Here is a 22,456-nt window from a genome sequence, read left to right on the forward strand (position 1 = left end):
TTTTGTTAATAAACCTAAATATTATATTACTGTGTTTTTGCCTGGGTATGAAATTGTGTTCCCATGTCCAGGGTGGATGTGGTAGGCTGATGGAAGCCCAATAAGCGCTAATTTGGTGTGGTAGTTGTTACAGGTTACCCCCAGGCACACTCCCCACCGGTTGATCAAATAGCCTGTGTCACGGTATCATCACAGGGACTCACAGTAGACAGACAGGAATAGGTACATTTACTTATGTTTGTTTTAATAGTGATTCTTTTGCTCTGCAATGCGTTTACTGTCTGAACAAATTTTTTGTGTCCTTGCTGCCCCTTCGAACATATCTCCTCAAACAAAGAATAGCACTGTGACTAGTTCCTTTCTTCTGCCAACTATAACACCAGGGGGTAAATGTATCAAGCTGGGATTTTTCTGGCAATTTGAAATTGTTACAAATCACCTTAAATCGCTGATGATTTGCATCTGCAGGATGTATTATACATACTTGCCAACTCTCCCGGAATGTCCGGGAGACTCCCGCATTTCGCAAGAGTCTCCCGGACTCCCGGGAGAGTGTGGCAATCTCCCTGAATTCGGTTTAAACGCCGCGATTCACCCGGAATCGTGGCGTTTGGCCCCGCCCCCGCTGTAAAATGACGCGATTTGCGTCATTACGTCGGCGCCCCACCCCCTGCACGCCCACGTCCCAGCCGGCATCTCCCGGAAGAAGAAAAACAAATGTTGGCAAGTATGGTATTATACTCCGCTTTGGAGGGTCCAAACTGAAATCACCAGGAATGTGTGACAATTTCAAAACATCTATCCTGTCGGTGGCTTAGTCAAACTTGCCGGAAAGTTGCCAGAAAAATTGCTGGTTTTTTTAGACCTGATTCTGATAGGCTATATAGTTCCAACAGCATGCTATTCAAGCTATCTTGCCATTTATTACGTAAGAGGAGGCACCGTTAACTTATGAACTATACATCAACCATTATTTCTTGATTAAGGGGAGAAAATAATTAACTTATGAGGCAAAATTAATAAAAAAAAAACAATTAGGTGAGAAATATTATCTTATAATTAAATTAAAGGGGAAATATTATTTGATTACTAACATTTTTTTATAGCGCAAAACATATTATTTCATGATGGGGAAACCAATTAAAGTGCATACTTGTGGCACTACAAATGCTAGCATGCACTTGTTAATAAGGTGCAGGTAGAGAATAGGTTTGGAGAGTTTACTATTTGGAAATGTATGTATAAGTACAGCGATCCAATAGTATATGGCTAACTCTCAACCAGGTATACTCTCTGACTAAAAGTACATTAAAATGTATTACTTCCTTTGTATGGCATCTGTTCTAACCAGGCAGAACAGATAGAATTGGTGTACTGTATTATGTTCTTCCCTCTTTTAGTAAGCAGTTAATTTATGCACATATATAGTTTCATTATAGTGTACAACAGATGTAAGGTGCCCTGGCTATAAAGGCACCACAGATACCACAGAAGTAACTGTGATCTACAGCATGTTCCATGTGGTGATGCGCAGTTAACATAGCCATTTTGGATATTTCACAGAGTGGAGATGTTCCCGTAGCTGTCCTTTGGCAAGGAGGTACAGTAAGTTACAAGCTAGAGTCTTATAGTAATTAAAATATAATATATATATGTTACCTTGCAGCCTTCACATGCATGCACCCCATAATGGAACCCAGAAGCTTTGTCACCACAAATCTTGCAATCCACGTTTTGCACAGTTTCCTGATGCTCTAGGGTACCTGAAAGCTGCTCATCTGTGGATGGAGATCGAGGTGGGACTTCTGAAATATTAAGAAGACTGTTGTTGATCTCCACACATTAGAGGTTATTTGCTAGTTGTAAAAATCATGCAGTGCAGTGTATGTACATTTATACAATTCTGTTTCATTACAAGTTTTTGCATATATTGCTGGTCATGTTTTTGGCAAGAAAATATCTGAACAGCATACAAAATAAAAACATTTTCTAACAGTTTAAACACTTGATTTGCTCTTATTGTCATGTTCAGGCAATCACTGTCTGCTTGTGATTCTGATTTTTGGCTTGTAATTCAACCTTAGACCTATGCTTCCAGTTTTGGTCCGTGATCCATCCCATATATATATATATATATATATATATATATATATATATATATATATATATATATATATATATATATACATATATACACATATATGTATCATCTCATTGTCACCTGTGATGCACTGTCAGCCTGTGGGTGTCCTGCAGAAAAGTATTTACTGGAATATACTGAACAATCATTAAACATCGTTCCCCATGTGAACCAGGCCAAACTGCTAGCAGCGAAGTGGGTCTTCTAATATCACTCATGAATTGATTACAATCAGATTTTAGAAAAGTGCCACCCCATTCACAGGAACTTGATAATATGTAAAGGTGGTCCTCAGTTGCAGCTTCAAAGAAATAGAAAGGGTTTCCATCTCTTCATAGATTCTTTAATGTGTAAGAAAATTAAATTGTATATTCAGAACAAAAAACAAACAAAATATAGTGTGTACCATCAAACAATAAGACTTGCACCAGCAAAGACCAATAGGTCATAGAGGAGGACGGTGCACATTATATTTTGTTTCTTTTTCGGTCTTATTCTTCATTAAGAGAATTTTCCAACACATTGATTAAAATCAGGGCTTTCTTGGTGGAGGGTTTTAGAGGTCCTTTTATAGGTCTAAAAAGCACTGCAGTGTACTGTAACAAATACACTAATATACACCTGTAATAGCTCATTTAAATATCTTGTTCACTCATTAGAAGAGGAAATATACAAATCTATTATTTTTATCTTTATATTTGTAGTGCCAACATATTATGCAGTGCTTTACAGAGAATGTTTTAATCATCCACATCAGTCCCTGCCCCCATTGAGGTTTACGGTTTAAATTCTCTATGACATAAACACATCCACTAGGCAGAGCCACCATCAGGGATGTACAGGGGATACTGGTGCAAGGGGTACAGGTACACCAGGGGCCCGCTGCCTGCTGATGTTCCCAGCGGCAGTGAGCTTCTGTACCTTCTGTGATCTAAGGCAATCATCTTCCCATCAAGGGAAGCTGCCACACTCACACAAATGACAGTCACTGCGAACACAGTGACAGCAGCAGTAATGTGATGGTATCACCTGATGTCACACTTCTCTTCCTGGTGCCATTGTACAGAGAAAGGCAAGGAGCGCTCAGTAATATTTACATAAGAGAAAACTTTATTTTCAGTTAGAGAACAACTATTGTCTTTTTTTCCAAAACAACTTGCCTCCACCTGCTAGCCAATATTATTATTATTATGGATTTGTAATACGCCACAGTGCTCCGCAGCGCCATACAGTAGGGAAAACAGTACATACATAAAACAGTGAAATAAAAGGCAGACAAAATAAATGCAGACATGAAAATAAAGGGGTTGGAGTAGAAATGGGCGGGCTCGGTTCCCCGAGATCCGAATCCATCCGAATTTCGCCTATCCGAGTACTGAGCCGAGCCGAGCAGGCTCGGTACTCTCCCGCCCATTCGGAATCGAAATCGAGGCAAAACGTCATTGTGACGTATTCGGATTTCTGAGCTCAGTTCTCGCGAGATTTGAAAAGCATAAATACCCGCCTCCACAGCAATCCATCGCCATTTGACAGAGGGAGAGAGCAGGGCTAGGGCACAGGCTATATTAGCGCAGGGACAGAGCAATAATTGGACACATTATTGTTTCTATTCTATTCTATACAATTCTAATATTAATACCATTTCTATTAGCATTTGTTAGAGCAGTAAGAGAGGAGGATAGAGGAGGCTTTTTTTTTTCAATTTTTGCTTTTGGGGTGTCCCATATTCCCCAGTGTTTTACAGTAATTTTTCTGGCTGTAAAAGGTCATATTTGTCAGCAGTATCTAAAACAATATTTTGCACTTAAAGTGATTTTGGGGTGTCCCAAATTCCCCAGTGTTTTACAGTAAATTTTCTGGCTGTCAAAAGTCATATTTGTCAGCAGTATCTAAAACAATGTTTTGCACTCCAAGTGCTTTTGGGGTGTCCCATATTCCCCAGTGTTTTACAGTAATTTTTCTGGCTGTCAAAAAAAATCATATTTGTCAGCCGTATCTATCTAATACAATTTTTGGCACTACAAGTGCTTTGGGCTCATTAAAATGGATTCAAAGCAGTCCACATATGAGCAGAATCAGCAACCAGGTTCTGTCACCAGTCCTGATGGTAGTGTTCCCAGTACGTCATCTGGGAAAGTACATAGTCTTTTTAAATCAGGGAAAAAAACACACACTAAAAATTTTTTTTTACCGTGTTGAAGTGAAAAAGAAGTGTAACTGAGGAAAAGTTAAGTGCCGATAAAAAAAAAATTGCCAACATGCCATTCTACACACGCAGTGGCAAAGAAAGAATGAGGCCTTCGCCTTTCTCTATTAGTGGCAGATCCAAAAATTTTACCAAGCCTTCTTCTTGTACGGTCACTCGTGAGCAAGCAAAACCAAGTCATTTGGAGTCTAAAAGTGGTGCACTACTACTGTTACGCGTCAAAGCCGAGCTGCAAGAAAACAGTAAGGCATTAGAGGATAATGTATGCTCAGAATCAGAAATTACACCAATCCCTGTGGAGAGTCCATCCACCAGTGGTATGTTTAATCGTGAGCATTCTGATAATGTACCCATAAAGAAGGTCCCTTTCAGCAGTTCTGCTGATGTGTGCCTGAACAGCCCGAGTGTAGCCGGTGATACACCAAGTGAGGATGACACTTTGGAATTAGAAGAGTCATTGATGAAGAGGAAGACAAGCAGGCTTGTCTACTACGTTATATAGGTAACACCCAAAGAGAAGAGCTCCATTGCTCCATTGCTAATTGTAATTGCTGAAAAATAAATAATAGGGCTGACCGTATTGGTCTCAATCTGCAGTTACATTTTATTGTACCATAGCTCACTGAGAAACAGGAGAGGTGGCAGGGTTCAGTGCTAATCTTCCTCAAACAATACTAATTCATCCCACCATCATAAAAGTCTGTGTACTATGATGTAATTGCTGATAATGGCCTTCCAAATGGAATTAGTAGTTCATTTTAGGGCAGAGCTATCACGATTTTTGGCCAATTCTTTTACAGCAGAGCAAATATCAAAATGTTGTGCGGAATCATCTGCATCACCACTGGGTGTCTTGGGAAAGCAATTTTTTTACAGCAAGCAGTTGCCAGAGAAACTGAAAGAGAAGACGTCTAAACAAGATGTTGATAGGTCTTGGATCCTTGCGAAGCAAATTAAGTATTTCATCTACAATTAAAATATAGTTAGCACATTTACTTTCTTTTATTTCACACGTTAAATTTCTGTAGCTCCTTGTCAAAATGTATTATTAAGGCAATTACTTGACTCAAGCTAACTGTGTCTGCACTCTCTTCACAGGTGACTACTTCGCTGGACTAAAGTACATTCCCCTCAAATGCTAGTCTTCTTGCAGCTGCTGCATTCTCCTACATGCTGTTGCAGAAAACAGAAATTGCCCCTAAATTTTTCCGGACACAAACAGCATCTCCTGCATGTCATTTTTTATAAGTTCTGTAACACCAAGTTGATTGTAGGGCAGCACAGTGGCCTAGTGGTTAGCACTTCTGCCTCACAGCACTGGGGTAATGAGTTTGATTCCCGACCATGGCCTTATCTGTGTGGAGTTTGTATGTTCTCCATGTGTTTGCGTGGGTTTCCTCCGGGTGCTGCGGTTTCCTCCCACACTTCAAAAACATACTGGTAGGTTAATTGGCTGCTAACAAATTGACCCTAGTCTGTCTGTCTGTGTGTGTTAGGGAATTTGGACTGTAAGCTCCAATGGGGCAGGGACTGATGTGAATGAGTTCTCTGTACAGCGCTGCAGAATTAGTGGCGCTATATAAATAAATGATGATGATGATGATGATGATTGTATATGCAAAACAGGAAATGTGATGGAATTCAACCCCGCTGTAATGCTTGAACAATATTGGGGTTGTCGTCAGAAATGACATATCCTCAGGAGAGTCCAAGCAGGATTAGCCATCTTTCAATGACATCCCTTAGTTTTTGGAACAGATTGTCAGCTGTATGCCTCTTAGTGAAGCTTAGTGAAGCTGCTGATACACAGAGTAGCCTACTTCTGAAAAATGTGACATACTTGGGTACATGCTGCTGCTGTCCCTGCTGTTGTCGAATGACCAACCCAGTGGGCTGTCACAGTCATATAATCTTTACTTTGCCCAGTTCCGCTTGCCCACATATCTGTGGTTAAGTGTACAGTAGGTAGAATGGCATTTTGTAGCCCAATGATTACATTTTTATGAACTTTCTGTAGCGGTGAGGAATAGCTTTTCTAGTAAAATGGTGTCGTGATGGAATTTGGTAATAGGTACAGAAGACCTCAAGTAACTGTCTAAAACCAGCTGCATTAATAATGGACATTGGACGCAGATCTAATACTAGCATAGTCCTTATGGCGTCTGTGATCCGCTTTGCGACTGTTAGGAACCCCAGCAGCCAGTACCACAAATCCCGGAGTCTACTCCGAAATCCTGGTGTTCACTGTTGCCCCTAGTGGTGGGGACAGACTTGGCTGCAGACAAACGGAGGGTCGTGAGATGGGTACCGGCTGCGGAGAACCCAGGAATGGAGAGTTATGGCAGACTGCATTTCCAGAGAACGAGCCGAGGTCAGGGGTCACTTGCAGAAAAGGATAGTCAAAAACACGCCAAAGGGTCAGGGTCATGAGCAGGTCAGCAGAATACAAGGTACAGGCCAAAATATCAGGGACACAGGCAAGAAGGCAAAATCCAGAAAGCAGGCAAAAGGTCACAACGGCAATCCAACACAAACTGAGAGCAGGTCAGCACTAGTGCACTACACAAACGTTATAACCGGCAGGGAGGCTAAGCCCTCCTTGCCTTATATACTGACATGGGCCAATCAGGGCTTAGCACTGTAATGATTGACAGAGTGGGCCCAAATAAGCAAGGTTTGATTTATTAGCCCACAGGCTAGACATTTAGCGCATGCGCCCGGCTTTAGCACTTGCCGGGGTGCACCGCTTCATACACTCAGCGTCCGGCCATTGCCTTGACAATGGCCGGGCCCGAGTAACAGGAAATGACGTCCCGGCCGTCTTCATTACGACCGGGACGCTCGTCGGGGCAGGAAGTGAGTCGCAGTGGTGCCAGTGGCTGCCACGGCTCCTGACAGTACCCCCCCCCTTGAGGAGGGGTCAAAGGACCCCGACATCCAGGCTTCTTAGGAAACTGTTTAAAGATTTTTTTAATAAGTCTATCAGCATGAAGACAGTGTTGTGGAATCCAGCCACGTTCCTCCACACCACGGCCTTCCCATCAGATCAGAAAATGTATTTGCCCCTGAACTTTTTTAGAATCCAGTATTTTCTGTTTCAAAAATTCTTGGTGCCCTTTCACATTAACCGAATGAGGCCTCCAAGGGTGGACTCACCTGAATTTACTAGAAAAAATTACAGGTTTAAGCAGGGAACAATGAAAGGTATTTGGAATTTTCAAAGAGCGTGGAAGTCTCAACCTAAAAGCCACAGGATTTACTTGCTTGATAATTAAGAAAGGACCAATTAATCTTGGGCCGAGCTTTTTACACAGTTGTCTAAGCCTGATATTCCGGGTGGAAAGCCACACCCTCTCACCCACTTTGAACGAGCATTTCCTACGGTGATGAGCCGCAAATTTCTTGGAGTTGAATGAGGCTCGTTTTAAGGCAGAATGAACCTTCTTCCAGATGTTTTTCAGACAGGAAGCCGTGGAATGTATACCAGGGAGCGCAGAAGGATTGAGCAAAGCCAGAGAGTTGGACCTGGGGTGGTAACCAAAGTTACAATAGAATGGGGAGGCACAGGTGGAGGAATGGCAAGAATTTTTGTATGCAAATTCTGCCCATGGTAAGAGCGTTGACCAGTTATTGTGGAATTCACAAGTGTATAAATGTAGAAATTGTTCTAAGGATTGATTAACCCTTTCAGTTTGTCCGTTGGATTGTGGATGGTATGTTGAGGAAAGGCTGATGTTTGTTCCCAACAGTGCACAGAAGGATCTCCAGAATTGAGCAATAAATTGAGGGCTGTGGTCTGAAACAATATCCAATGGTAACCCATGCGGTCGAAATACATGCTGGATAAAAAGTGATGCCAAGGTCTGTGCACTAGGAAGTCTGGTTAGGGGTATGAAGTGGGCCATTTTGCTGAAGCGGTCAACCACTACCCAGATAGTATTGTGGCCTGCAGAGGAAGGGAGTTCCACAATAAAATCCATTGACAAATGTGTCCAAGGCCTGGTAGGAAGTGATAATGGCATAAGCTGACCCGAAGGTCGGTTCCTAGGGGTTTTGTTTTTAGCACAAGTTTCACAGGAGATAACAAAATCTCGAACGTCTGAAGACATGGTGAGCCACCAAACGGAGCGTGAGAGATTCTCTGTGGTTTTAAAGATACCGGGATGTCCCGCAGTTTTATGATCGTGGGCCTCAGTGAGGACTGCTTTTCGGAGATGAACTGGTACAAATAAGTGGTTTGCAGGTGTCTCAAAGGGAGCCAGTTTTTGGAATCTGCGAAGAGTTGCACCCAAGTCCTGGGCTAAACCAGCATGGATAATTGAAGATGGTACAATCGGCAGTGGTCTCTGAACTGGTGCATCATGAGAGGCAAAACTTCTAGATAGGACATCAGCCTTTGTGTTCTTTGATCCTGGCCTGTAACTAATAATGAACTGAAAACGAGTAAAGAAAAATGACCAACGGGCCTGCCTCGGATTTAATCTTTTGCTGATTCAATATATTGCAGGTTCTTATGGTCAGTGATGACTGAGATGACATGAATGGCTCCTTCCAACCAATGACGCCATTCCTCAAAGGCCCATTTAATGGCTAAAAGTTCCTGATTACCAACATTGTAGTTGGCCTGTGCAGAAGAGAATTTGCGGGAGAAGAATGCAAGGAAATAGTCAGTGATTATCAGGATCTTTTTGAGAGAGAACAGCACCTGCACCAATATCAGAGGCATCAACTTCCAGAACGAAAGGCAGTGTCAGGATTCGAACCCAGGGCTTCTGCCTCCGTGGACTGCTGCTCTGCTGACTGAGCTATTCTGGCTGCTGGACAGTTCCTTGTCTTTATTCACTGTTCTAGATCAGTTCCAGTGATCTCCTGATCTTCCAGCATGCCTTAGCTCCACCCCTTGACTTCCTATAAAAGCCTGGCCAGTTCCTGTCTACAGTGCCTGATTATTGTCCTCTGTGCCTGTGATCTAGCTCCTGCTCCTGTTCCTGTCTACCTGCATATACTACACGTGTACCGACCTCGGCTTGCCCTCCACTACGCTTCTGCCTCAACCTTTGGACCGCTACGCCTCTCTGTGTACCGAACCCGCCTTGTTTGACCTATCTTCCATCTTATCTCCTGTTAGCCAGCCTTCCTCCCTGCCACTGGGCTCCTATCCAGTCTCCGGACCGTGACAGAATAATCAGGCCCAAAAATTGATCCCGCGGGAGTAGCTGCACTAAATACTCTGAAAAACCAAGTAAAGGAGTTGCAAGAGTGTGCCTGCATTTCTCAGAACAAGATCAGAGAACTAGAAGCCCTTGCTGAAGCTCAGCAGAAACAAATAGCTCAATTGCAGAAAGAATTAAAAGATTATGACGCCACTGCTGCACAAGTTTCGCGTCTACAAAATTCTGTGGCGATCGTCGGTTATACAGAGGCTTCTTAAATCAGTGCAACATTTATTTTCACATGCTACCTACACAGTTCAGAGATGATAAGATGAAGATCTTCTTCATAATCAATCTCCTGATAGGGGAAGCCCTAGCCTGGGTCTCTCCTTACATTGAGCAAGACCGTGCTATTCTGCAAGATCTGGATTTGTTTACGTCCGCCATGGGGCAAGTCTTTGATGATCCTAACCGATGTGCCACCGCTGAAGCTAAACTCCATAGACTGCGACAAAGAAGACGCTCAGTGGCTGAGTATACCGCTGAATTCCGATGCTTGGTTGCAGACACTACATGGAACGATTCTGCAAAAAAAAGTCAGTTCCGTCGCGGCCTTTCTGAGCAAGTAAAGGATGAAATGGCCAGAGTAGACACCCCTGATGATCTGGAAGATTTTATCCAGCTGTGCAGTCGTATTGATCAAAGGCTAAGTGAGAGGAAAAATGAAAGATTAAGAGCCTTTGGTATGAGCAGTAATTTGCATCAGTTTAATAGACCTACAGTGTTCAAAGCTGCACCATCAGACAATCCAAGCATCTCTCCCGAACCAATGCAAATTGATGCAATTAGGAAACCACTCAGTTTTAATGAGAAACAGAGACGTCGGGAGGAGAATCTTTGTTTATATTGTGGTGAGCAAGGACACTATGCCTTCACTTGCCCAAATAAGATTCGCCAGACCATCGCTATGACTGATTTAAAGCAAATGGACTCCAAAGAGTCTAGTCAATCCAGTTCCATCTCGCAATCACTTAATCCCTTGGCTCATGAAAACGGAGATCCTCTGCCTCCACAATCACATTTTGTTATCCCAATAACACTTTCATCCGGGTCTCTTTTAATTTGCAGTTTGGCTATGCTTGACTCAGGTGCTGGTGGCAATTTCATGGATATCACCTTTGCACAGGAAAACTGCATTGAATCAAACAGTACACAAGCTCCTGTAAATTTGGAGACTGTAGATGGATCCCCTTTGTCTTCTGGGCCAGTAACTCACGAAACAATCCAGCTACAAATGACTATTGAACCAGGGCATCAGGAGGCTATAAGCTTTTATTTGATTGCTTCACCTAAATTTCCCTTAATACTGGGAATCCCCTGGCTGTCTACCTATAATCCTTCTGTCAACTGGGATACTCGCACTTTATCCTTTCCTTCTGATCACTGCAAACTAAACTGCCCATCTAGAACTGTGGTATCTGTAGACCAGCAGGTCACCGAACTTCCTTCTAAAGATTTGAAATTGCCTCCGCAATACAGTGAATTTTCAGATGTCTGTGATAAAAAGAATGCAGATATATTACCTCCACATCGCCCTTATGACTGTCCTATTGAGCTGCTACCAGGATCATCCATACCTTTTGGGCGACTTTATTCTCTATCCGAACCGGAGTTAAAATTCATTCGGGAATTTCTGGATGAAAACTTAAACAAAGGCTTCATTCGCCATTCTACTTCACCTGCTGGTGCCGCCTTATTCTTCGTTGAAAAGAAAGATTCTACCTTACGCCCCTGTATCGATTATAGGGAACTCAATAAGATTACAGTTAAGAATCGTTATCCACTCCCCTTAATTCCTGAATTATTGGAGAGGCTACAGAAGGCAAAGATCTCCACAAAGCTTGATTTGCGTGGGGCATACAATTTTGTTCGTATTCGACCCGGGGATGAGTGGAAAACTGCCTTCCGGACAAGATATGGACATTTTCAATCTTTGGTCATGCCTTTTGGCCTATGTAATGCCCCTGCAACTTTTCAGCATTTCATAAATGATGTCTTAAGAGACTTATTAGATCAATTTGTTGTTGCCTATCTGGACAACATTCTTATATTCTCTGATAATCTGGAGGTACATCGCAAACATGTCTGTACTGTATTCGAAAGACTTCGGAGGAACCAATTGTATATCAAATTGGAAAAGTGTGAATTTGAACAGGCCAAGATTCAATTCTTAGGATACATAATTTCCCCTGATGGTCTAAGCATGGATCCCAGTAAGATCGATGCAGTCATTAACTGGCCTGTACCTAAGAACGAAAAACAAGTACAACGGTTTATTGGTTTTGCCAATTTTTACCGAAAATTCATAAGAAACTTTTCTGGAATCGTTTCTCCTATTACGCAACTTACAAAGAAGGGCGTTCCTTTTGAATGGTCATCTGAAGCTCAAGAAGCCTTTACCCAACTTAAGACTCTTTTCACATCTGCACCAATCCTGATACATCCAAATCCTGAATTACCCTTTATTGTCGAAGTTGATGCCTCTGATTCTGCAGTGGGAGCAATTCTTTCTCAACGTGCCGGCGAGAAGATGTTGTTGCATCCTTGTTCTTATTTTTCTCGCCAGATGACATCCGCTGAGAAAAACTATGATATTGGGAACAAGGAATTACTGGCCATTAAGTGTGCTTTCTCAGAATGGAGACACCTTCTTGAGGGTTCTATCCACCCTGTGACAGTCCTTACTGATCACAGAAATCTTGAATTTTTACGCACCGCTAAACAATTGTCTCCTAGACAGGCCAGATGAACTTTATTCTTCTCTCGCTTTAACTTCATAATTTCTTACCGACCCGGATCCAGAAATGGCAAAGCAGATGCACTCTCAAGAATGTTCTCCGATCCGCATCTAGAAAAGGATTCTGGAAAGACTATCCTACCTAAGTACAACTTCTTAGGGGCAACTGTTCCTACGGATTTACTCTCTCTTTTGAAGAAAGGTTATGACACTGATCCTTTCCTCAGAAGTCCTACTTCAGATGTTAATTTAACTTTTAATAATGGCTACTGGACTCAGCTTTATCGCCTTTATGTACCAGAGTCAGTACGAATTGAAGTACTGAAATTAGTCCATGATTCCAAACCCGCTGGACATTTAGGAGTATACAGGACTCAAGAATTGTTGACACATTCCTTCTGGTGGCCAAAGTGTAAAAGCGATGTTAAAAAATATGTTTCATCGTGTCTGACATGCGCCCGAAACAAGACTCCTCGCTCCTCACCACTAGGTTTGCTACAACCTCTTCCCATTCCATCTCGTCCCTGGAGCTCTATCTCAGTAGATTTCATAGTTGATCTACCTCCTTCGAAAGGGATGACAACAATTCTGGTGGTAGTGGACCGTCTAACTAAGATGGCTCATTTTATTCCTGCTAGAGGAGTACCTACTGCTGAACAGACTGCAGAGCTTCTAATTCAGGAAATATATAAGCTTCATGGCATCCCTGATGACATAGTCTCTGATCGTGGTGTTCAGTTCACTTCTAAGCTCTGGAAAAGTTTTTGCACTGCTTTGGGAATAAAAATTAATCTGTCCTCCGCTTTCCACCCACAGTCTAATGGACAGACTGAAAGGACTAATCAGACACTTGAACAATATTTGAGATGTTTTATTAGTTACCTTCAAGATGATTGGATGAATTTTCTTCCCACTGCTGAATTTTCTTATAATAACTCTGAACACAGTTCAATTTCCCAGACACCTTTCTTTGCCAACTTTGGACTCCAACGTTTATTCCAAATCTCCCGGTTTCCACACCAATTCCAACAGTAACTGATAGAATCAGAACATTACAAGAAGTTCAAAAGAGGCTCATTGAAAATTTGAGAGAAGCCCAGGAACATTACAGACAAGCTGCCAACAGACACCGTAGAGCTGCACCCAATTTTCATGTTGGAGACAAAGTCTGGCTATTCACTAAAAACCTTAAACAGCGGATACCCTCACTAAAATTGGGTCAAAAGTTTATTGGGCCATTCAAAATGCTACCCCAAATTGGTCAAGTTGCCTTCCGCTTAGATCTTCCTACCTCTATGAAAATACATCCGGTATTTCATACTTCCCTGCTCAAACCCTTTCGAGACAACCCCTTCCCTGGCCGGATTTCTGCCCCACCACCACCAGTCATGGTGGAAGGAGAAGAAGAATTTATTGTTGAAGAGATCCTGGACTCCAGAATGCACAGAAATAAATTACAATATTTGGTAAAATGGAGGGGATATGGTCCAGAAGAAAATTCATGGGAGCCTGCAGAAAATGTCCATGCCTCCAGATTGACCGCACTGTTTCACCAGAGACATCCTGGTAAGCCAGCTCCTGAGACGTCCAGAGGACGTACTGGAAGGAGGGGAGTACTGTCAGGATTCAAACCCAGGGCTTCTGCCTCCGTGGACTGCTGCTCTGCTGACTGAGCTATTCTGGCTGCTGGACAGTCCCTTGTCTTTATTCAGTGTTCTAGATCAGTTCCAGTGACCTCCTGATCTTCCAGCATGCCTTAGCTCCACCCCTTGACTTCCTATAAAAGCCTGGCCAGTTCCTGTCTCCAGTGCCTGATTATTGTGCTCTGTGCCTGTGATCTAGCTCCTGCTCCTGTTGCTGTTCCTGTCTACCTGCATATACTACACGTGTACCGACCTCGGGTGCCCTCCACTACGCTTCTGCCTCAACCATTGGACCGCTACGCCTCTCTGTGTACCGAACCCGGCTTGTTTGACCTATCTTCCATCTTATCTCCTGTTAGCCAGCCTTCCTCCCTGCCACTGGGCTCCTATCCAGTCTCCGGACCGTGACAGGCAGCTCCTGATTGGGATGTCTTAAGACAGGGGCGGAGATGAATGACTTTTTGAGAGCCTGGAAGGAGTTAATCGCTTCAGAGGACCAATTACCAGTATCTGCCCCTTGTGCCCCTGGTGAGGGCAACAATGGGAGCCACCAAATCAGAAAACCCATGGATAAACCTTCAGTAGTAGTTTGCAAAGCCCAAGAACCTTTGTACTGCTTTTAGATTAACGGGATGCACCCAATGCAGAATAGCTTGGACTTTACTTGGGTCTATAGAAAAACCAGAAACGAATATAATATATCCCAGAAAAGATACATTTTGAACTTCAAACTCGCATTTTTCAAGTTTGGCAAACAAGTGGTGGTCCCATAATTTATGGAGTACTTGCTGAACATGAAGCCAATGCCGAGACAATGAATGGGAATATATCAGTATGTCATCTAAATACACAACCACGAACCGATCAAGGAATTCCCTGAGGACTTCATTAATGAGGTCTTGGAAGACCGCTGGTGCGTTACAGAGACCGAACGGCATAACTAAATACTCATAGTGACCAGATTAAGTATTGAAAGCCGTTTTACATTCATCTCCTTCTCGGACGTGGATGAGGTTATAAGCCCCGCGTAGGTCAATCTTGGTGAAGATGATCGCACCTCTGAGTTGGTTGAACAAAATCGAGATGAGCGGAAGGGGGTAGGTATTTTTAATAGTGATCTTGTTGAGGCCCCTAAAATCAATGCACGTACGTAGCTCACCATCCTTTTTCGAGACAAAGAAGCAGCCAGCTCCCACAGGTGATTTTGAAGGCCTAATAAAGCCTTTCTGCAAGTTCTCTTTAACGTATTGTTGCATGGCTTTGGTTTCAGGGCCTAAAAGTGAGTATAGCCTCCCTTTCGGTAACCTAGCGCCAGGAATCAGGTCCATGGCACAATCGAAATCCCGGTGAGGAGGCAAGGTGTCAGCTTCTTTCTTAGAGAAGACATCCCAGAATTCATGGTACTGTGGAGGTAGTAAGTCAGAAGTGGACTGCAACATCCGGAGGGGTAATTTCAGACAAGACTGAGAACATGAAGGCCTCCACTGAGTAATCTCCCCTTGTGCCCAATCGATTACAGGATTATGAAGTCACAGCCAGGGATGCCCTAGTATCACTGGTACAGATGGACAGTGAATCAAGTAGAAAATCAGGTTTTCTGAATGGAGGGTTCCCACTGTTAGATGTAAGGGTGGCGTTACATACACAACCTTGCCACCTGGGAGAGATTCTCCATCTAACCCACATACAGTAATAACTGTACTGGTATTCCGAAAAGCAATCCCTGAGGATTTAGCAAAGCCTATGTCTAGAAAATTCCCAGTGGCACCACTATCAACAAAAGCTGAGGTGTCTGCAGAATAGGCACCATAAGTGATGTGTGCGAGAACCAACAATGCATTTTTTGAGGAGATGAATTGTAGACCTAGGTGAATCTCCTCTTTATCTCCTAGGCCAGATCTTTTTCCGGCTTGTTAAGACAAGAGGGAGAAAAATGTCCTTTGGTGCCACAGTAAAGGTGTCACTCACCGGACTGTGAGTGCTTCTTCCCGGACTATTAGGAACCGTGGACGTCCTCTATCCTGAGGGACTGCGCATGCGCAGCCCTTTCCAAACCTTCAGTGTATGTTCCTTTAACTTAATTGGCAGATCAGGCAACCTCCCTATATTAAGCACCTGTGGTCAACACCACGTTGCCTGATCTTGGAGTCTCATTCCCCATGAGTCTCTGAAGGTGTTCCTGTGTTTCCTTGTTTATTCAGCCCTGCTGATTCCTGTGGTTTCCAAACCACTTCTACCTCTGTGGTTTCCAAACCACTTCTACTACTGTGGTTCCCATACCACTTCTACCATCTACTGTATCATCGTGACTGTGAGCTGATTCCTATCCGCTGCCTCCGTGCACTACAGTCTTCTAACCACTTCAACTCTACCATGTATTATTGGGACTGTTAGCTGACGCCTATCCGCTGCCTCCGTGCACTACAGTCTTTCATCCACATCCACTCACCTGTTCATGATTGTGACTGTTAGCTGATTCCTATCCGCTGCCTCTGTGCACTACAGTCTTCAACCTGCAACTCGTCTGTGTTTCATCATCGTGACTGCTAGCTGATTCCTATCCGCTGCCTCCGTGCACTACAGTCTTCAACCTGCAACTCGTCTGTGTTTCATCATCGTGACTGTTAGCTGATTCCTATCCGCTGCCTCCGTGCACTACAGTCTTCAACCTGCAACCCGTCTGTGTTTCATCGTGACTGTTTGGCTGATTCCTATCCGCTGCCTCTGTGCGCTTCAGTCTTCAGTTCTTGTCTACTCTCCCGTGTTTCCTTGAGTCTGCTGCCACTATTGCTACCCGCTACTCTCCGTGATCATCTGTTCCAGTTCAACTCTGCTCCGGTGTCCCATCGTTACTGCACCTGCTGGTTGCTATTGGTTACCTCCGTGTTCCCGCAGAGACCCGCTGCTGTTACTTCTCAGCGCTACTCATCCATCTACTGCTGATCCGCTCTCCACGCCTTCCTGTGTTCCCTGCTGGTCTACCTACCTGTGCGCTGCACCTGCTAGACCCCTGCTTCACCCATCCAGGGACTGGTATCCTGCTGGCCTCCTGCCCTTCAGGTATCTCTGCACTCCTGTCTGACTGCCTTCTCCTGAACCACGGTATGCATACTTCCCATTGACTGTGCTGTGTATTGCATACCTTGCTGGACTGTGTTGGTTCTCCTCTGGAGTGTACTATCCGCTGAGTCTATTGCCATCATTGACTGTGTTATCTCATGCCGGATTACTTCAAGAGACTTTCTATATTGGCAGTGTTGTTCAGTCATTTATACATTTATATTGTGCATATTACTGTGGATCAAAGTCAAGGTGCCCGTGTATATATTGTGTTGCAGTCTCTCCCCGTGCACCTCCTCACATATATATTCAGTAGTACCACTTGCTAGTGGCAGACCACTGACTCCTGTTTACAGTTTCACCTGTTCCAGTATCCTCTCACATAGCAGTGGTACAACTTGCTAACGCAGACCACTGACTCCCCGGATACCTCCACTTGGATTCCATTCCTTCACTCGGACAGCGGTACAACTTGCTATCCGCAGACCGCTGACTCTCATCACCTCCTCGTTTCTGTTGGACATTCCTCCTCACTATAGCAGTGGTACAACTTGCTACCGCAGACCACTGACTACCTTCACGTGTCCTTTGTCCATACAGTTCCTCGTGTATTACTACCTCCATATTGCCAGTGCTGCTAGTCATAGACTTTCCTGAGCATCTCGTCATCTGCTATTTCCTGTTCCGTGATCACCCTGCTACCAGAGTACCATATTACCACCTATACTGCTCTGGTAAGCCTATCACCTGGTGATCCCTGGGTAAAGACTCCTAGTGCCCGTGACAGTAAGATCAGGCCATGACAGACCCAGATACGGAACCTACCGCTAAGGAGATGCTGCAGCATCTGGTCAGTCGTGTGGAGCAACAGGATGCTCGCCAACAGCTGTTACTTCAATGTTACCAATCGTTAACCTCCCAAGGAACATCTGGACAGACTGTTACAGCTAGTATTGAAGCTCCTGTGCTTTCCTCCGTTTCCCCAGTGCCATCCCAGGTGTCTACAGCTCCTACGCTTCACCTGCCTACTCCGTCAAAATATGACGGGGACCCCAAAACTTGTAGAGGTTTCCTTAACCAATGTTCAGTCCATTTTGAACTCCAACCTCAAAATTTTTCTACCCATCGTTCCAGAGTGGCCTATCTTATCTCATTGTTTTCTGGACAAGCCCTGGCTTGGGCCTCCCCTCTGTGGGAAAGAAACGATCCAATTCTACAAGATAGTGCCAAATTCATTTCCACGTTCCGAAGTGTGTTCGATGAACCAGGTCGTGTGATCTCCGCTGCTTCCAGCATTCTTCGTTTGCGACAAGGCTCCCATACAGTAGGACAGTATGTCATTCAATTTAGGATCTTAGCCTCTGAACTTCAGTGGAACACTGAAGCATTAGTTGCCGCCTTCTGGCAGGGGCTCTCCGATAAAATTAAAGATGCACTGACTACCCAAGAGCTTCCTTCGTCACTAGAAGATTTGATCTCTCTTTGCCATCGTGTAGACATGAGATTTCGTGAAAGAGAATCTGAGAAAACAACTTCTGCTAAAGCACCTCTTCGTTTAAACCCTCAATTTCGTCCAGTTTCACCTTCTGTGATTCCCATGGAGATAGGACGTTCCAAATTATCTTTAGAAGAGAGGAAACGAAGAGTAAAGAATAGACTCTGTATCTATTGTGCTGATTCCACACATATGCTCAGTTCTTGCCCTAAGAAATCGGGAAATGCCAGGCCCTAACTAGTTCTGGAGAGGTGAAGTTAGGGTCCCTGGAGTCCTCTCCATTGTCTATGAAATCTAAAGTCTGCGCTTTCGATGTTACGATTTCCTTTGCTACTAAATCCTTTGAGTCACAGGCATTGATTGATTCCGGAGCAGCAGGAAATTTCATTTCTAAATCACTAGTGAATCAATGGTCCCTACCAGTGATCACTTTAAAAACACCCATTACTGTGACGGCTATAGATGGATCACGTCTCATCAATGGTCTCATCACCCAGAGTACGTCTCCAGTAACCCTTCAGATTGGTGTACTACACCATGAAGAAATTTCGTTTTTAATTCTTCCTGTTACGACAAGTCCGATTGTCTTAGGCCTTCCATGGCTTCAATGTCACTCTCCCCTGATTGACTGGCGCACCCCTCAAGTTACGTCTTGGGGGCCTGAATGTCACCATCGTTGTCTCTCTCAAGTTATTCCTCTTAAAGTACAGCAATCTTCCATCTCATCTTCCTCCCCGGGACCCCCTCCTCAGTATGCTTCATTTGCCGATGTGTTTGATAAAGCTCAGTCTGAACGTCTTCCTCCTCATCGTTCTTGGGATTGTCCGATCGACCTTCTACCTGGCAAGACTCCTCCCAGGGGTCGGGTCTATCCTCTCTCGTTACCTGAAACTCAAGCCACATCTGAGTACATACAGGAGAATCTCCAGCGTGGGTTCATTCGACCTTCCACCTCTCCCGCTGGAGCTGGGTTCTTCTTCGTCAAAAAGAAGGATGGATCATTACGCCCTTGTATAGATTTTCGTGGACTCAACGCCATTACTATCAAGAATCGGTATCCCATTCCGCTGATCACTGAGCTATTTGATCGCATCAAGGGAGCTCGGATATTTACTAAGTTGGATCTTCGTGGTGCCTACAATTTAATTAGAATCCGTTCCGGTGACGAATGGAAGACCGCGTTTAACACCAGAGATGGGCATTACGAATATTTAGTAATGCCCTTCGGGCTGTGTAATGCCCCCGCGGTTTTCCAGGGTTTCATCAATGAGATCTTTCGGGACTTATTATATGTATGTGTCGTTGTCTACCTGGACGACATATTGATCTTCTCACAGGACCTGCCTTCTCATCACCAACATGTGGCAGAGGTCCTCTCCAGACTACGGAAAAACTCATTGTTCTGTAAATTGGAAAAATGTTCATTCGAGTTACCCCAGATTCCATTCTTGGGGTATATAGTTTCCGGAGTTGGCCTGAAGATGGATCCAGACAAAGTAAATGCTGTACTACATTGGCCTCAGCCAACTACTCTTCGTGCCATCCAGCGTTTTTTAGGTTTTGCCAATTACTATAGACGCTTCATTCAAGACTTCTCATCCATTGCATCTCCCATTGTGGCCTTAACTCGGAAAGGGGCTAATACTAAGCAATGGTCATCTGAGGCTCTCCAAGCCTTTCAAATCCTCAAAGAGTCCTTCTCGTCTGCTCCCATTCTGCGACAACCTGATGTGACACTCCCCTTCTTCCTAGAAGTAGATGCCTCTAATGTGGGCTTAGGAGCTATTCTCTCCCAACGCTCGGAGCAACAAAAATTACATCCTTGTGCCTTCTACTCTCGGGGTCTTCTGCCCGCAGAGAAAAACTATACTATCGGGGACAAGGAGTTGCTGGCCATCAAAGCTGCATTAGAGGAATGGAGATACTTGTTGGAAGGAGCTCGCCATCCGGTGACGATCTTCACGGATCATAAGAACTTGTCATATTTGCAATCTGCTCAATGCTTGAACCCTCGTCAAGCAAGATGGTCTCTTTTCTTTTCCCGTTTTGAATTAATTATAACCTTCAAACCAGCTGCTAAGAACAAGAAAGCTGACGCTCTATCTCGAGCTTTTGTGACGTCCTCTGATGTAGAAGAGGTTCCCAACCATGCTATTCTAGACCCCAAATGTATTTCTCTGGCTGCTTCATCCACCAAAATGCTACCATTTGGGAAGACCCTCGTGCCTCCTACTCTGAGGAGGAAAATCCTTTCGTGGTTCCATGCCTCTCGTTTTTCTGGACACGCCGGTGAACATAAGACCTTTGAGATTCTCTCTCGTAGTTACTGGTGGCCTTCAATGAGGAGAGACGTCAAAGAGTTTATTGCTTCCTGTGATTTATGTTCTCAGTTCAAATCCTCCCGCAGAACTCCAGCAGGGTTGCTGCGACCACTACCCATTCCGTCCAAGCCTTGGACCCATATTAGTATGGATTTCGTTACTGATTTGCCACCAAGTAAGAATCACAATACTATTTGGGTAGTGGTAGACAGATTTTCGAAGATGGCTCATTTCGTCCCTCTGTCCGGTTTACCTTCCTCGTCTACTCTGGCTGAACATTTCATTAAAGAAATCTTCCGCATCCATGGATGTCCGTCTGAGATTGTGTCAGATAGAGGAGTACAATTCGTTTCCAGATTCTGGCGGGCCCTTTGTAAAACCTTGGGCATACGATTAGCACTCTCATCATCGTACCATCCGCAATCTAACGGACAAACGGAACGAGTCAATCAAGATCTTGAGACTTTTATTAGGATGTTCTCTTCAGCCAACCAAGACAACTGGGTAGAATTGCTCCCTTGGGCTGAATTCGCCCATAACAACATGTACCATGAGTCATCATCCAAAACTCCATTCTTTGTGGTTTACGGTCACCATCCGTCTTTTCCGGAATTTCCTGCCCTCCCACCCACCCAAGTTCCTGCTGTGGAGACTGCTTGTCAGACCTTCAAAAATATCTGGTCTCAGGTCAAAACCTGTTTAAAGAAGACATCTAACAAATATAAGTCTTTCGCAGATAAGAAGAGGCGGGCTATTCCACCACTAAAAATTGGAGATCGGGTTTGGTTATCTACCAAAAATATTCGTTTGAAGGTTCCATCTATGAAATTCGCCCCTCGTTTTATTGGTCCATATAGGATCATTCAAGTTATCAATCCAGTATGTGTTAAACTTCTTCTTCCTAAGAATCTTCGGATTTCCAATGCCTTCCATGTGTCCTTACTCAAACCTCTTATTATCAATCGTTTCTCGACTCCTCCCTCAGCACCGCAGCCAGTTCAAGTTCATCAGGAGGAGGATTTCGAGATTACTGAGGTATTGGATGCAAAAATTTCGCGAGGAGTCCTCCGTTTCCTCGTTCATTGGAAGGGCTTTGGTCCTGAAGAGCGTTCATGGATCAAAGCTGAAGATCTTAATGCTCCTGCCCTTCTGAAGAAGTTTTATTCCAAAAATCCGGACAAGCCCGGTTCCAGGCGTTCTGTGCCCACCTTTAAAAGGGGGGGTACTGTCACTCACCGGACTGTGAGTGCTTCTTCCCGGACTATTAGGAACCGTGGACGTCCTCTATCCTGAGGGACTGCGCATGCGCAGCCCTTTCCAAACCTTCAGTGTATGTTCCTTTAACTTAATTGGCAGATCAGGCAACCTCCCTATATTAAGCACCTGTGGTCAACACCACGTTGCCTGATCTTGGAGTCTCATTCCCCATGAGTCTCTGAAGGTGTTCCTGTGTTTCCTTGTTTATTCAGCCCTGCTGATTCCTGTGGTTTCCAAACCACTTCTACCTCTGTGGTTTCCAAACCACTTCTACTACTGTGGTTCCCATACCACTTCTACCATCTACTGTATCATCGTGACTGTGAGCTGATTCCTATCCGCTGCCTCCGTGCACTACAGTCTTCTAACCACTTCAACTCTACC

General features: G+C 44.2%; 1 protein-coding gene across 3 annotated transcripts in view; it reads right to left on the reverse strand.

The window, feature by feature from the left end:
* PPARD (peroxisome proliferator activated receptor delta) overlaps window positions 1-22,456 on the reverse strand; it is an 88,659-nt gene that overhangs the window by 40,048 nt on the left and 26,155 nt on the right. For all 3 annotated transcript variants that reach the window (XM_075195746.1, XM_075195745.1, XM_075195747.1), the window contains exon 2: window positions 1,660-1,805. In XM_075195746.1, the coding sequence (XP_075051847.1) occupies window positions 1,660-1,805 (146 nt within the window). The remainder of the gene's footprint in view (window positions 1-1,659; window positions 1,806-22,456) is intronic.

This window comes from Mixophyes fleayi, chromosome 2, assembly GCF_038048845.1.
Source record: "Mixophyes fleayi isolate aMixFle1 chromosome 2, aMixFle1.hap1, whole genome shotgun sequence".
NCBI classification, from domain to species: Eukaryota; Metazoa; Chordata; class Amphibia; order Anura; family Limnodynastidae; genus Mixophyes; species Mixophyes fleayi.